The sequence below is a fragment of the Sceloporus occidentalis genome, unplaced genomic scaffold, assembly GCF_023333645.1.
Source record: "Sceloporus occidentalis isolate IW3139 unplaced genomic scaffold, rSceOcc1.0.p SCAF_427, whole genome shotgun sequence".
NCBI lineage: Eukaryota > Metazoa > Chordata > Lepidosauria > Squamata > Phrynosomatidae > Sceloporus > Sceloporus occidentalis.
In genome coordinates, this window is record NW_028317407.1 from 69,496 (window position 1) to 81,407 (window position 11,912).

General features: G+C 51.5%; 2 protein-coding genes across 2 annotated transcripts; one reads left to right on the forward strand and one right to left on the reverse strand.

Annotated features, from left to right (window-relative positions):
- The first annotated feature begins 584 nt into the window (after positions 1 to 584).
- On the forward strand, positions 585 to 3,299 carry LOC149272655 (large ribosomal subunit protein bL9m-like). The gene is made up of 8 exons (XM_089506861.1): positions 585 to 668; positions 768 to 929; positions 1,056 to 1,215; positions 1,464 to 1,588; positions 1,694 to 1,747; positions 1,920 to 2,021; positions 2,939 to 3,022; positions 3,159 to 3,299. Exons 1-8 carry the CDS (start codon positions 585 to 587, stop codon positions 3,297 to 3,299), a joined length of 912 nt encoding a protein of 303 aa, XP_089362987.1.
- A 4,012-nt stretch (positions 3,300 to 7,311) lies between these two features.
- Positions 7,312 to 9,754, reverse strand: LOC149272656 (RIIa domain-containing protein 1-like). The gene is made up of 4 exons (XM_089506862.1): positions 9,692 to 9,754; positions 9,163 to 9,239; positions 9,000 to 9,046; positions 7,312 to 7,397 (listed from the first exon to the last, which is right to left on the reverse strand). Exons 1-4 carry the CDS (start codon positions 9,752 to 9,754, stop codon positions 7,312 to 7,314), a joined length of 273 nt encoding a protein of 90 aa, XP_089362988.1.
- Positions 9,755 to 11,912: the final 2,158 nt, after the last annotated feature.

An 11,912-nucleotide genomic window follows, 5' to 3' on the forward strand; every position in this document is an offset into this window, starting at 1 on the left:
CAATCTATTATTACAGGAGCCGAACTAGTCCTGGCCACCCACATAGTCACATTACACCGGAACACTGAGCGGTGGCATCCTTGGCTCAACTGGAACAGGGGTATCATCCAATGTGCGCTGTAACCCAATGTTGGTTAAAGGGGGTGTGGTTAGAGGTGTGGCTGGGGCGGGGCTATTAGAAGAATAATGGGGTTTATTTACCCGTATCATTTATAAGGCTGTTTCCTGCTGTTTCCATACAGATTATCGGGGCTTTTAGGGCTGCAGAACCCTGCGATCCCCTCATACCCAGCAAACATTCTGAACTCTTAGAAGAGACTAGATAGGGACACATGGCAAGTATTTGGCACAGCACCACACACATTAACACATTCCGACATACTTTTAATAAAACAGTTACATTAACAGCGCCGTGCAGCGCCCCCAGTAACGCACCGTTACCTCAGTGCAGGGCAGCAGGTCACGCCCACATGTCGTGACGGACTTCCGGCGGGGGCGGACGCGCTGGAGACGTCAGTGGTCGCTGATTGGCTGGATGTGTCCCGCGTGTTGTCCTTGATGGTGACCGGAACTAACTGCTCGGGATGCTGAATGCGACCGGCCGCCTGCTCCCTCGGGGGCCCCGGGACCTCCTCAGCTTGGGGTCCCTGAGTGTGACCCCGACACGGGTGAGCGCTCACTGAGTGACAGAGCCCTCCCTCAGCCCCTTTACCGAGCGACAGAACCCTCTCGCAGCCCCTTTACCGAGCGACAGAACCCTCTCACAGCCCCTTTACCGAGCGACAGAACCCTCTCGCAGCCCCTTTACCGAGCGACAGAACCCTCCCGCAGCCCCTTTACTGAGCGACAGAACCCTGTCGCAGCCCCTTTACCGATTGACAGAACTCTCCCGCAGCCCCCTCGCTGAGTGTCAGGCCCCCTCGCTGAGTGTCAGGCCCCCTCGCTGAGTGTCAGGCCCCCTCGCTGAGTGTCAGGCCCCCTCGCTGAGTGTCAGGCCCCCTCGCCTGGAGTAAGCGTCCGTCTGCGTGGTGACATTCACTGTTGTTGTCCTCCAGGGCACGGTTGTCGTGGAGAGATGGTGGCAGGTACCCCTGGCCAAGGAAGGAAAGGAGCCATATCTGCACCCCCGGAGACATCGGATTTTCAAGTTGGTGGAGGACACAAAGCACCAGAAGAAGGATAAAATGGAGCTGATTCTTACTCAGACTGTTCACCGTAAGCCTGGGGCTACCGGGTTCTAAGGGCTGGTGGTCCATTGCTCCTAATAGCCTTACTTTCAAATCCGAGCCAACGTGCTTGTATTCCTCCATTTGAGTGAAAGCAGAGTTCATGAAATTCGCTTCTCCTTGGTCCTCTGACCAGAGCTCGCCCGTTCCCCGCACCCAGACAGGGTGTATAAAGAGAGAATGTTTGAAAGGATTAGCCCTTCTTCCCTGATTGGCTGTCGTCCTCTCCTCATGCAGAGCTTGGTGGACGTGGGCAGACCATCTTAGTGGATAAAGCCCTTGGTAGGAACAAGCTGTTGGCGCAGGGTCTTGCAGTCTATCCGTCACCGGAGAACAAGCAGATGTTTGAGGAAGAGAAGAGGGTGAGTTTATCGGCGTGTGCAGATCATTCACGCAACGCCCTGCAGACGTAACCGTCGCCATCAGTGATCCTAAGGCTGCGTCCCTTTCTTTTCTGTTGTCACCAGAAGCAACAGGAAGGTGTTGGAGGCCAGAAGACTCAGACGTGGACGGGAGAAATGGTGAGAAAGGAGCGACTGAGCAGTCTAAACATTTCATCTCTCTATAGATTAATGCACCCCCCACACGTATAGGTTAAGACTGCCTGCGCAGGCACATACAGGCATGCGGCTCTTCCTCTGGCCCTCACTGGCCTTGTTTGCAGCTGTTACTTTGTGTGCTTGTGTTTTTCAGACTGTGAAATTTTTACAAAATTCCCGTCTGGAGGTCGGCATGAAGAACAACGTGAAATGGGAGCTGAATAAAGAGATCGTGAGCAGAAACTTCCTGAAAAACGTGAGTGATCTGCATCTGTGATAATGCTATGGCAACGACAGTTTATAAAAGTAATAACTTGACATAATAGGTTTTAAAAGTCCGTTGTGTAGGAAGGAAACTTTGAGTTGCTTTGAGTTTACACACATGGCCAAAGAGGTTAAAAATCAGATTATTCCTCTAGATATTCTACGGTGTGGCTTCTAGTCCAAGATAGTGTGTTGGTACTGATCTCTGTAGTACCCCGCTGCGTGTCCGCAGGTGGAAGATACCGCTGTGTGTTACCTGCGCCAAAACACATTTTAATTCACCTAAAAGGAAGCTGTGTGGCGGTGGCCCGGCTTCTGCCCCTCCATGGCGGTGGCCCGGCTTCTGCCCCTCCATGGCGGTGACCCGGCTTCTGCCCCTCCATGGCGGTGGCCCGGCTTCTGCCCCTCCATGGCGGTGACCCGGCTGGGGGAAGCAGTCACACAGCGAGTTGCTACCGGAGCCCTAAAGTAAGCGTCGGGTGCCTGGTTAGGAGAGCGTTGGTTTTGTTTTATTCAATGGCCACGAAAAGGTTTTAACAGCACGGAACGTGACGACTGAAAGCGATGTAGTTCACTCGACACGCAGAATGACAATCGCAGCCGGGGGAGCAGCAAACCCACCCCAGCGCTGGACCTTTTATAGCTGGCAGTGACTGCTGATGAAATAGCACGTTTTTCTTTATGCCAAATAACAAGATTGGTTTGGCTGCCTCCGGGGCAGCAACGGATGATTAAGCACTGCATGAAGCCGCCGTCACTCAGTTCAGAATTGGAAATAAATAGGTAGGTTACCCTGGTGGCAGCGTGCAGACCCAGGGACAGGGCAAACTAGCACAGGGTATTGGGCTTTATAAGACGGGCATCCTTGTACCACCTAGAGGCTAAAATGCAAATCTTTACTGTCTCCAGCTGGGAGTTGTGGTTCCATTAGAGGCCTTGAAGATTCCAGACGAGCCTATAACGAGATGGGGAGAGTACTGGTGCGAGGTGACGGTATGTGTTTGCTACTGGGTTACGAGGTGGGGTGGAGACGGTTTCCAGCACATATCCTGCGTGGAGATGTGGCTGTCCCACCGCTCCGCTTGTATCTGTGGATTCTGGACTGAGTGTCGCTCTCTGTGTGTTTCAGGTGAATGGTATCGACACGGTGCGGATGCCAATGTCTGTTGTGAACTTTGAGAAACCGAAGACCAAACGTTACAAGTACTGGCTGTCTAAGCAAGCGCCCGCGGAGCTGAAAGAGCCCCTGTCGGACGACGGACCCGAGTGACGGGCAGAGGCAGGCAGGACATGGGATTATCCGCCGCGGTCAATGCGGGTTTGTTGGGCAGCCGACCGGCAGACCGACTCATCCGTGGTTTTGTTGCGTTTTGTAACACAAGACCGGCTGTTCTGGCACTGGAAGACCCGAGACTCTGTGCTGACTCTCATACAGGACGTTTCTAGGAAGCGGGACGCGGCTCCTCTGGCCAACGGTCCTAACGTTGTCTCGGTTGTAAAGAAGTTTGTAATAAAACAAAATCCGAAGCGACCGGTTACATAGCGATACGTTTGTAAAAAGCAAGATGGGAAATGGTGAAACATGGAACGGGACCTGTTAGGAGGGGCGGACGCGCGCCAGGGGTCCCGGCCGGACATTTGGGTTCATTGGGTTCACGGGACGTCCGCCTTTCGTAGAGTTTGCCCCAAGCCTGCGCTCATGCATTGAAACACGTTGCGTGCTGCTTTAAAGCAGACTGGTGGCGGGCGTATTTTACTGGTTCTGTGATGGCGGTTGTTGGGATGATGCTCTCTCACTGTCAGCAGTGATGGCAGTCCTTTGTTCATGCGCTGATTTATTCCGCCCCTTGAGATGTCCCATAATCCCACTACGTACAACCGCTGTTCATACATGCGCAGTCATAACCCTACTGGAGTTCTAATATGCAAAGTGTGAGCCGGCTAGAGGTTTTGATGGGTTTCGGACAGTGTTCGCAATACAAAAGGAAGCCTTTCACAAATCTTTTGGTTTGGGGGAAGAATTTGCAAAATATACCAAATATACTTCTTTGTGTGTGTAATATATATATATATATATATATATATATATATATATATATATATATATATATATATATATATATATATATATATATATATATATAAACATATGGATAAACATATGGATAAAATGCAAAACAAGATCAAATTAACACGCCTTGTAAATTCCATGAGAATAACCACCAATGAATTGGCAATATATATATATATTCCAGGCAAAATGTATTGTGTATAATTCAGGAACGTAAATGAGTTTCAGAACGGGATTTGTATTCTTTCACAGCTTGGGCAGCGTTCTTCTCTCTTTGTTGGTTGGTCTCATTGTAGCCCCGGATGGGTGCGTTTTCTTCTTGCGTAATAATGTGTGTTAGTGTAATATTACTAGATGATAAAATGAACATATGTGAGCCAGTCAGTCTACCTGTTTCTCGCGCACGCACGCACGCACGCACGCACGCACACATACGCACGCTGACCTGTGGCTTGAAGGAATTCTTGAGCTCCTGATGTCTTTGGAAGTCAAGCCTTAAGGGCCTGAAAGGATTATTATTCTACAACCGATGGGGTTGAATAATTTTGGAATCTGATTTGGAGAGGAAAGGCAGCGCGCCGTTTACTGCACGTAACCCGTTTAGCACAGGAAATCGGTATAGAATCCTCGGGAAGATTTAATTAGGACAATGACTCATTTTTAGATGAATAGATACAAGACAAAATAAAGACCTTTGGAGAGGAAACGTGGCCCGTGTTAAGGCTACGCTATCTACTTCTCCATCTGGTTCATAATATTTCTGAAACTGCTCTCCTGGCCGCCGCCGGCTGGAGTAGGGGAGTGTGTCGGCTGCACAGCCCCGCGCGTGGAGGGGGTAGATGGCACCTTCGCTACGGTTTGTTGGATAATATCTGGCTAGCGGCGTGAAATTGTTGGCTTGCGATTGTCATTTAGCTTTTTGTTGTAATTTGTGATATGGATATGGTAAATTTACCAAAACTGAAGTTTCTGTAGAGAAACATGCTCATAGTAATTCTTACGCAAGTCACACGGAAGAGCTATAAAAACAGTGGGTTTGATATGAGATTCCGTCGTGTCCAAGCTTACCCGCAGTAAATAGGGTTCCAAGCGACGGCGGCGGAGCAGTGGATGAAGCTCCGAGAAAGATATCGTTTTTAAAGCGGGGACGAGCATGGAGTGCACAGTGTAATGCACACTACACACACAAGGTGGCGCCACACAATCATCCAATGACCCCGTGGCTTGGGTTGTAGAGAGCTGCTGCCGATGGATCTCCGGTAGCGTCTCACCGACGGTGGTGGGATTCTACGTCTGGCCCATAGGCTGTGGCGTGGCTCTACGTTGCACGTTAGGAACAGTCTGGTCACATATGAAGGAGCGTCTTAAAGCAGGCGAGACTTTACATGTGGGAATGCGGACCACCATAAATGAGCATCACGGCACTCCATGCTTGGGTCCTGGCGACCAGGCTGAGCCCGAGTGATACTGGCACGTGATGGTTTGTAGCCATTCATAACCACACTGGGTCCTCAGCCACGGGAGAGAGAGGAGAGACTGGAAGGGGGGTCTCTCATCTTTAAACACTGTTTAAAACAACGTCACGTTTGCCTATCTATCCCGGGTAGAACATACACCCGCCTGGAAGCTGTGATCTCTGCAGGGGTAGATGGGGTGCCCCCTACGACCCTGCCGGTTGGGTGAAGCTATTCTTTTTTCCCTCCTTGGCGCTTACTTAATCCCTTAGTGTAGATCGTGGCGTCCATCAGCTGGGAAACGCCACGTCTGACACTTGCGAGTCCTGCCCAACGGGGGCTTGGAGGTCTTACTCTGTGTCCTGTTATACTAGTAAAGCCAGTAATGTAGTGCATGGACTTGGCCGATACCCGGAAGCTGTCACATCAGACTGAAGGGATGCACAGTGTCATGCGCTGGTCACTGGGGGGCGCTTTCAGAGCAGGAATTTCTTTTGCTGGCTCGTCGGGCATTGAGAGGATAGCTACCCCCTCCCCCTCCTGGTAATCCGGCAGCACCTGCCCCCTGGGGGTCTCCATCCCCGGATACTCGGATCCCCCAGGCAGCTGCTGCTGAGATTGGGGTGGGGGTAGGGAGCATGTGACGGGGGGGGGGGGCATCTCCACATCAGAATTATACATCCGGCTGAGAACCCATCGGACGGGGTGCGTACCAGCAGACGTATAAACGTACCACGGGGAACACGTTATGTTTAAATGTCTCTCGCTCTTCCCCAAGTAGGACATGTGAGATCCTGCCTTCTCTCCTGATCATTTTTACAACTGTCCTCGGGCTCTCCTCACAAAACCTATTTATACATTTTGGTAGTTCTGTTTAGCTGTGCTTCCCCTGGTTAGCGGCCGTTCCCCTGGTTAGCTGGGGTCGCCGTGGTTAGCGGCCGTCACCCTGGTTAGCGGCCGCCGCCGTGGTTAGCTGTTTGCCCTGGTTAGTGTCCGTCGCCCTGGTTAATGGCGGTTGCCGTGGTTAGCTGTGGTCACCCTGGTTAGCTGTGCTTCCCCTGGTTAGCGGCCATTCCCCTGATTTGCTGGGGTCGCCCTGGTTAGCGGCCGTCACCCTGGTTAGCGGCCGCCGCCGTGGTTAGCTGTTTGCCCTGGTTAGTGTCCGTCGCCCTGGTTAATGGCGGTTGCCGTGGTTAGCTGTGGTCACCCTGGTTAGCTGTGCTTCCCCTGGTTAGCGGCCATTCCCCTGATTTGCTGGGGTCGCCCTGGTTAGCGGCTGTTAACCTGGTTAGTGGCAGTTGCCGGGGTTAGCTGTGGTCGCCCTGGTTGGCAGCCGTCACCCTGGGTAATGGCGGTTGCCGTGGTTAGCTGTTGTCGCCCTGGTTAGCGGACGTTTTGCTGGGGTTGGCCTGGTTAGCAGCCGTCACCCTGGTTATTGGCGGTTGCCGTGGTTAGCAGCCGTCACCCTGGTTATTGGTGGTTGCCGTGGTTAGCAGCCGTCACCCTGGTTATTGGCGGTTGCCGTGGTTAGTGGCCGTCGCCCTGGTGGTGACACAATAATCTGCCGCTTTCAGTGGGTTTTTCGTTACCTGACCTGCGGAAATGCTGCATTTATTGGTTATCAACATCACAATAAAACGGTTTGAAGACAGGACCGGCAGGAATTAAAGGTTGGCCGGTGGGGGGACCGTGGCACGTACGGACAGGCGGACTCGAACGGGGTCCCACGGCTTTCAGTGCTGGTCAGGAGCGTGGATTCAGCCGGATCCCGGCCCCTCGCCTGTGCTGCTCAATCTCATCTTTTCCCGGACCCCGCGGGCCACCTCTGGGTTCGTGAAGTGCTCTGCAATATAATGAGAGCTGTAGCTGGGGTCAGGCTGTGGGGGCCGAATTATGCCAAATAAATCGCAGAGACTGGCCCCTGGAGAGCACGGCCACGCGGCGCTTCCGAGTGGAAGTGGTAAAGGCTGTGGAGATGCTGAATATATGAGTCTACTGAGTATCTCCTGAACCCTGCCGAGCGTCTGTATACATCGCTCCCTGGGAACACTGTCGGTGTTAAACCTGCCCCTGGGGGTATTAAAGCTCGTGCAGCCCAAACAAAGAGAAGGGCCGGAGCATCGCAGCTCACACACCTGTTTCACATCATTAGCTGGTGAGACATTAACCCTTTCTCTGATGAGGCTGTGGCACGGAGTGGGTTAAAGTATCTCCCATCAGGAGGGGCCCGTGAAGCTACGTCTGTAGATATTTAGCGCTAGGTGTCTCGTACCTATGGGGCCCCTGGGCAGCACACAGACTGAGGGCCGGTATCAGCCAGTGGTTAGAGGATGCTTTGTGCGTGGGTAGGATGGGGTTAACCCTGTCTGTTACACGGCGTCTCTGAGCTGCTTGTACGTACTCTTGTCGCCATGGAAACGGGTGAGTATGCTTGTGTCTAACCACATCACACAGCACTAATATGATTTAATAAAAGGCATTATGGATCTTCAGGGGCCGTCTGGTGCACATTAGCCAGCGGGAGCTGTCAGAGCCGGGATCTACGGAGCGGGGGTCAGTTTTCTCTGTAGGGGCCCCGGCTATGTTTAGCTCTCTGACGAGGGAAGATCCCCTCCATCTCTTGTAAGAAAAGTCACGGCCCCCCCAGCGATGCACGGTGCAGCCCCCCCAAAAAACGACGGGTGTCTGTAATTACACCAGATTCTGCCCCATGCAGCAGGGGCCACCGTGAACAGAGTACAACACGGAAATTCCTAAAGACCTCTGTGTCTACAGGGGCCAGGTTTAACCTGTAAGGCACCAGAGGAAGGGCCGGCTGTTAATGCACTGCCTTCTCATGACAGGCTATAGAGAAGCTCCCAGCTGGCAGAACATGCGCAGGCCGGGGCCAGACATTAACCTGCCGTTTCAGCGTGGAACTGTCCGTAAAAACATCGGCACACATGCTCACTCCTATACAAACAGAGCAAAAAGAGGGGCCCCGAGCCACAGGCCAGTGGAGGTCCGTTAGGGCCGTTCTGCGGGTCCTCTGGTGGGGTGGTAAGGAGGCAGCATTACAGACCGCTTCACACCATCTGCTTAATGGCCTTGTAGCCGACGGATAGATAAATAGACCCATAAACTGACACTTACATTTGGGAGCTAGTAAAGGAGGACGATTTTGTGACAGTTTTACGATAGAGTATCACTCGCAGCCGGCTCCTCTGAGTGTTTGATGGACAACTTGGGGTCTGGAGGGTGGCAGGGGGTGTGGAGGGAGGGGGCACAGAGGTAGCAGGGGGGAGCGGAGGATTGCAGAGGCAGGGCGCACAGAGGGTGGTAGGGGGTGCGGAGGGAGTCAAGGGGCATGAAGGGTGGCAGGGGGCATGGAGGGTGGTAGGGGGCATGAAGGGTGGTAGGGGGATTGGGATCAGGCGGTAAGGATTTAGGTAGAAGCTCTCCTTACCTGCTGCAAACTCCCGGATGTTTTCTGGTCGTCTCAGCAGAACCTCCCTGGAGAAGAGCAGAGAAGTGAGATGCGTCGGGGGTCCACTCCATAACCAGGCGTGACGCCGCACCCGTGTACCCCGTCTGTGTGCCCTTTTACACTCTCAGTAAAGTGGCCGTACCTCAGAAATCCGGACAGCAGCAGATCCACCTCGCGGTGACTCCTCAGATACCCCTCGTTACGAAGCTGCGTCTGGAGCTGCGAGCAGGAGACATGGCTGTGAGCCGGGGGCATGCGGGGAGCACAGCAGGGGCCCGGCCACCCCATATTACACACAGGATTCACCGTGTATCAAAATGATTCAGGTGCAAAGGCTTGAAAGTGGTCTTATCACTATAGCAACCAATGAACTGTGCCAACCATTGGTTGCTATGCGGATAACACAATTTTTCAATTTCACTAGAACCCCTTTTTATGCATAACCCACATACTATATCACACACTGTATATCACACACACATTGCATATCACACAAGCACACTGTATATCACACACTGTATATCACACACACATTGCATATCACACAAACACACTGTATATCTCACACTGTGTATCACACACACATTGTATGTCACACACACTGTATATCTCACACTGTGTATCACACACACACATTGTGTATCATACACACACACACACTGTGTCCCTACCTCCCAGTCCCGGAGCCGGTGCTGCTGTTCTGGCCCAAGGGCCCCGGTGTCGGGCTCGTTCATGCTGCCGCTGCTCGGTTGCTAGGGGCTGGTTGTTAGGGATCTTGTAACTTTTGTTGCTATGAACACGGATCACCTGACCGAAGGACTCGCCCAGCTGCCAGTCTCCATGGTAACCGTTTCCTTGGAGGCGTCTGATCTCGTTCAGGAGCCTGACCAGTGACGTTATCAATGGAAACGTCACCTGAGGGGGTTACCCGGCCCCCTCCTTGAGTGCTAGTTACCCACCAATCCATGACATCACTGTGATGTCAGTCAGATCTGTGTTATGGCATCATGGCCATATAATATTATTGTTATTGTTGTAATTAGTATTTCTGTTATCATTGTTGTGATTATAGTTATTGTTGTTTTAATTATCATTTTTGTTGTTGTTATTGTTTGAATTTTTATTTTTGTTATCACCGTTGTTATGGACCAGCAGCTTAATTCAGATAATAACACCGGGCTACCAGGCACCTGTCAGGCTTGGGGTCCATTCACCGGCCTACGTTTGCAAAGTGGTACAGCAACTGTTGAGGCCTTTCATACCCCTAAAAGTATTAGGGCTCCTGGCGGGGCCCGCAGGTAACACCCTGCACAGCGCGGGGTACACGTCCCCCTGGGTGACCGTTGTTATAACAATGGCGATGGAGTAATTCCATCTGGAACTGGTGACAATGTGCTCCCCCCCCACACACACACACCCAGTGTCCCCAGCCGACCCCTGAGTGCCGTTATCTATTGTGTGATGGAACTGCCCCTCTCTGATACAGAGACAGCTGGAGTGTCCTCTCGCTATGGAAACATCCCCACTTACAATGGGACAGAAGCCTCCTGTCTCCCAACGAACCCCCACTGTAGTCAACACTGCTGGTTAGCAGATTCCCGTCTGCCCTACACATTAACCCTGTCTGTGACGGAATATAATTGCAGCCCAAATGAAACGTGCGCGGGGGTTCTTATTCCCCCCCAGGCCTGCCCCTGAACCCCTAATGCATCCACTCATACACACTCCCTCCCTCTCCACGCTTTGATAAATTAGATTGCCAGCTCTGTGGTCTCTTGTCAGGGTTTGCGTGTGCTGCAGGCTCTTTTCTTACACGTGAATCTTTACTCTCAGGACATATAAACGTGGCTTTTAACCCTTTGATTGCCAGTGGGCGGGTTGGTGTGAGTACTCCAGCGCTGAACGGGTTATGGGGGATTTGGAAGGATTGCCCCGGGGAGAGACTGCCCTTTGTCAGATTGCCCTTTTAATGAGTGTTTTAGGGAGCAATTAGACCGCCTGCTGTGTGTTGATTAATCATACCGGCGCTGTCATCTTACAAATACACAAGCGTCCGGCGTGTGTCATTGCCATGGGTTGTGTGGCTTTATCTTTGTGTCTTTTGTATTTTTGTAGTGAAAACACTGTGGCCCCCAGCAGCGGGTCCTGCCTTCAGATGCCGGAAGTGCCGCTGTCATTGTCACCTTGCGCAGCGTTGTGCACTCGTGTCATTGTGTGACGGAAGCAGTGTGTGTTTCTTTGTGCAGCTGGGATATTGCTATACACTTTGTTATGACTGTCATTCACTCGTTGTGTACGCTCCATTGTGTTCACATCACTCATAGACCTGTGTGTAGCAGTGTTTCTGTGTGCCATTGTGTTAGTGTCAGTGGTTTGTTTGGTTGTGTTGCTGTCTGTTGAGTTGTGTGTTATGTTTGATACTATGTGTGTGTCATTGTGCTGTGTTATATTTGATACTATGTGTGTGTCATTGTGTTGCTGTGTTATATTTGATACTATGTGTGTGTCATTGTGTTGCTGCGTTATGTTTGATACTATGTGTGTGTCATTGTGTTGTTGTGTTATATTTGATACTATGTGTGTGTCCTTGTGTTGCTGTGTATTGAGTGGCGTGTAATGTTTGATACTATGTGTGTGTCATTGTGTTGTTGTGTTATGTTTGATACTATGTGTGTGTCATTGTGTTGCTGTGTATTGAGTGGCGTGTAATGTTTGATACTATGTGTGTGTCATTGTGTTGTTGTGTTATGTTTGATACTATGTGTGTGTCATTGTGTTGCTGTGTATTGAGTGGCGTGTAACGTTTGATACTATGTGTGTGTCATTGTGTTGTTGTGTTATGTTTGATACTATGTGTGATTGTGTTGCTGTGTATTGAGTGGCGTGTAATGT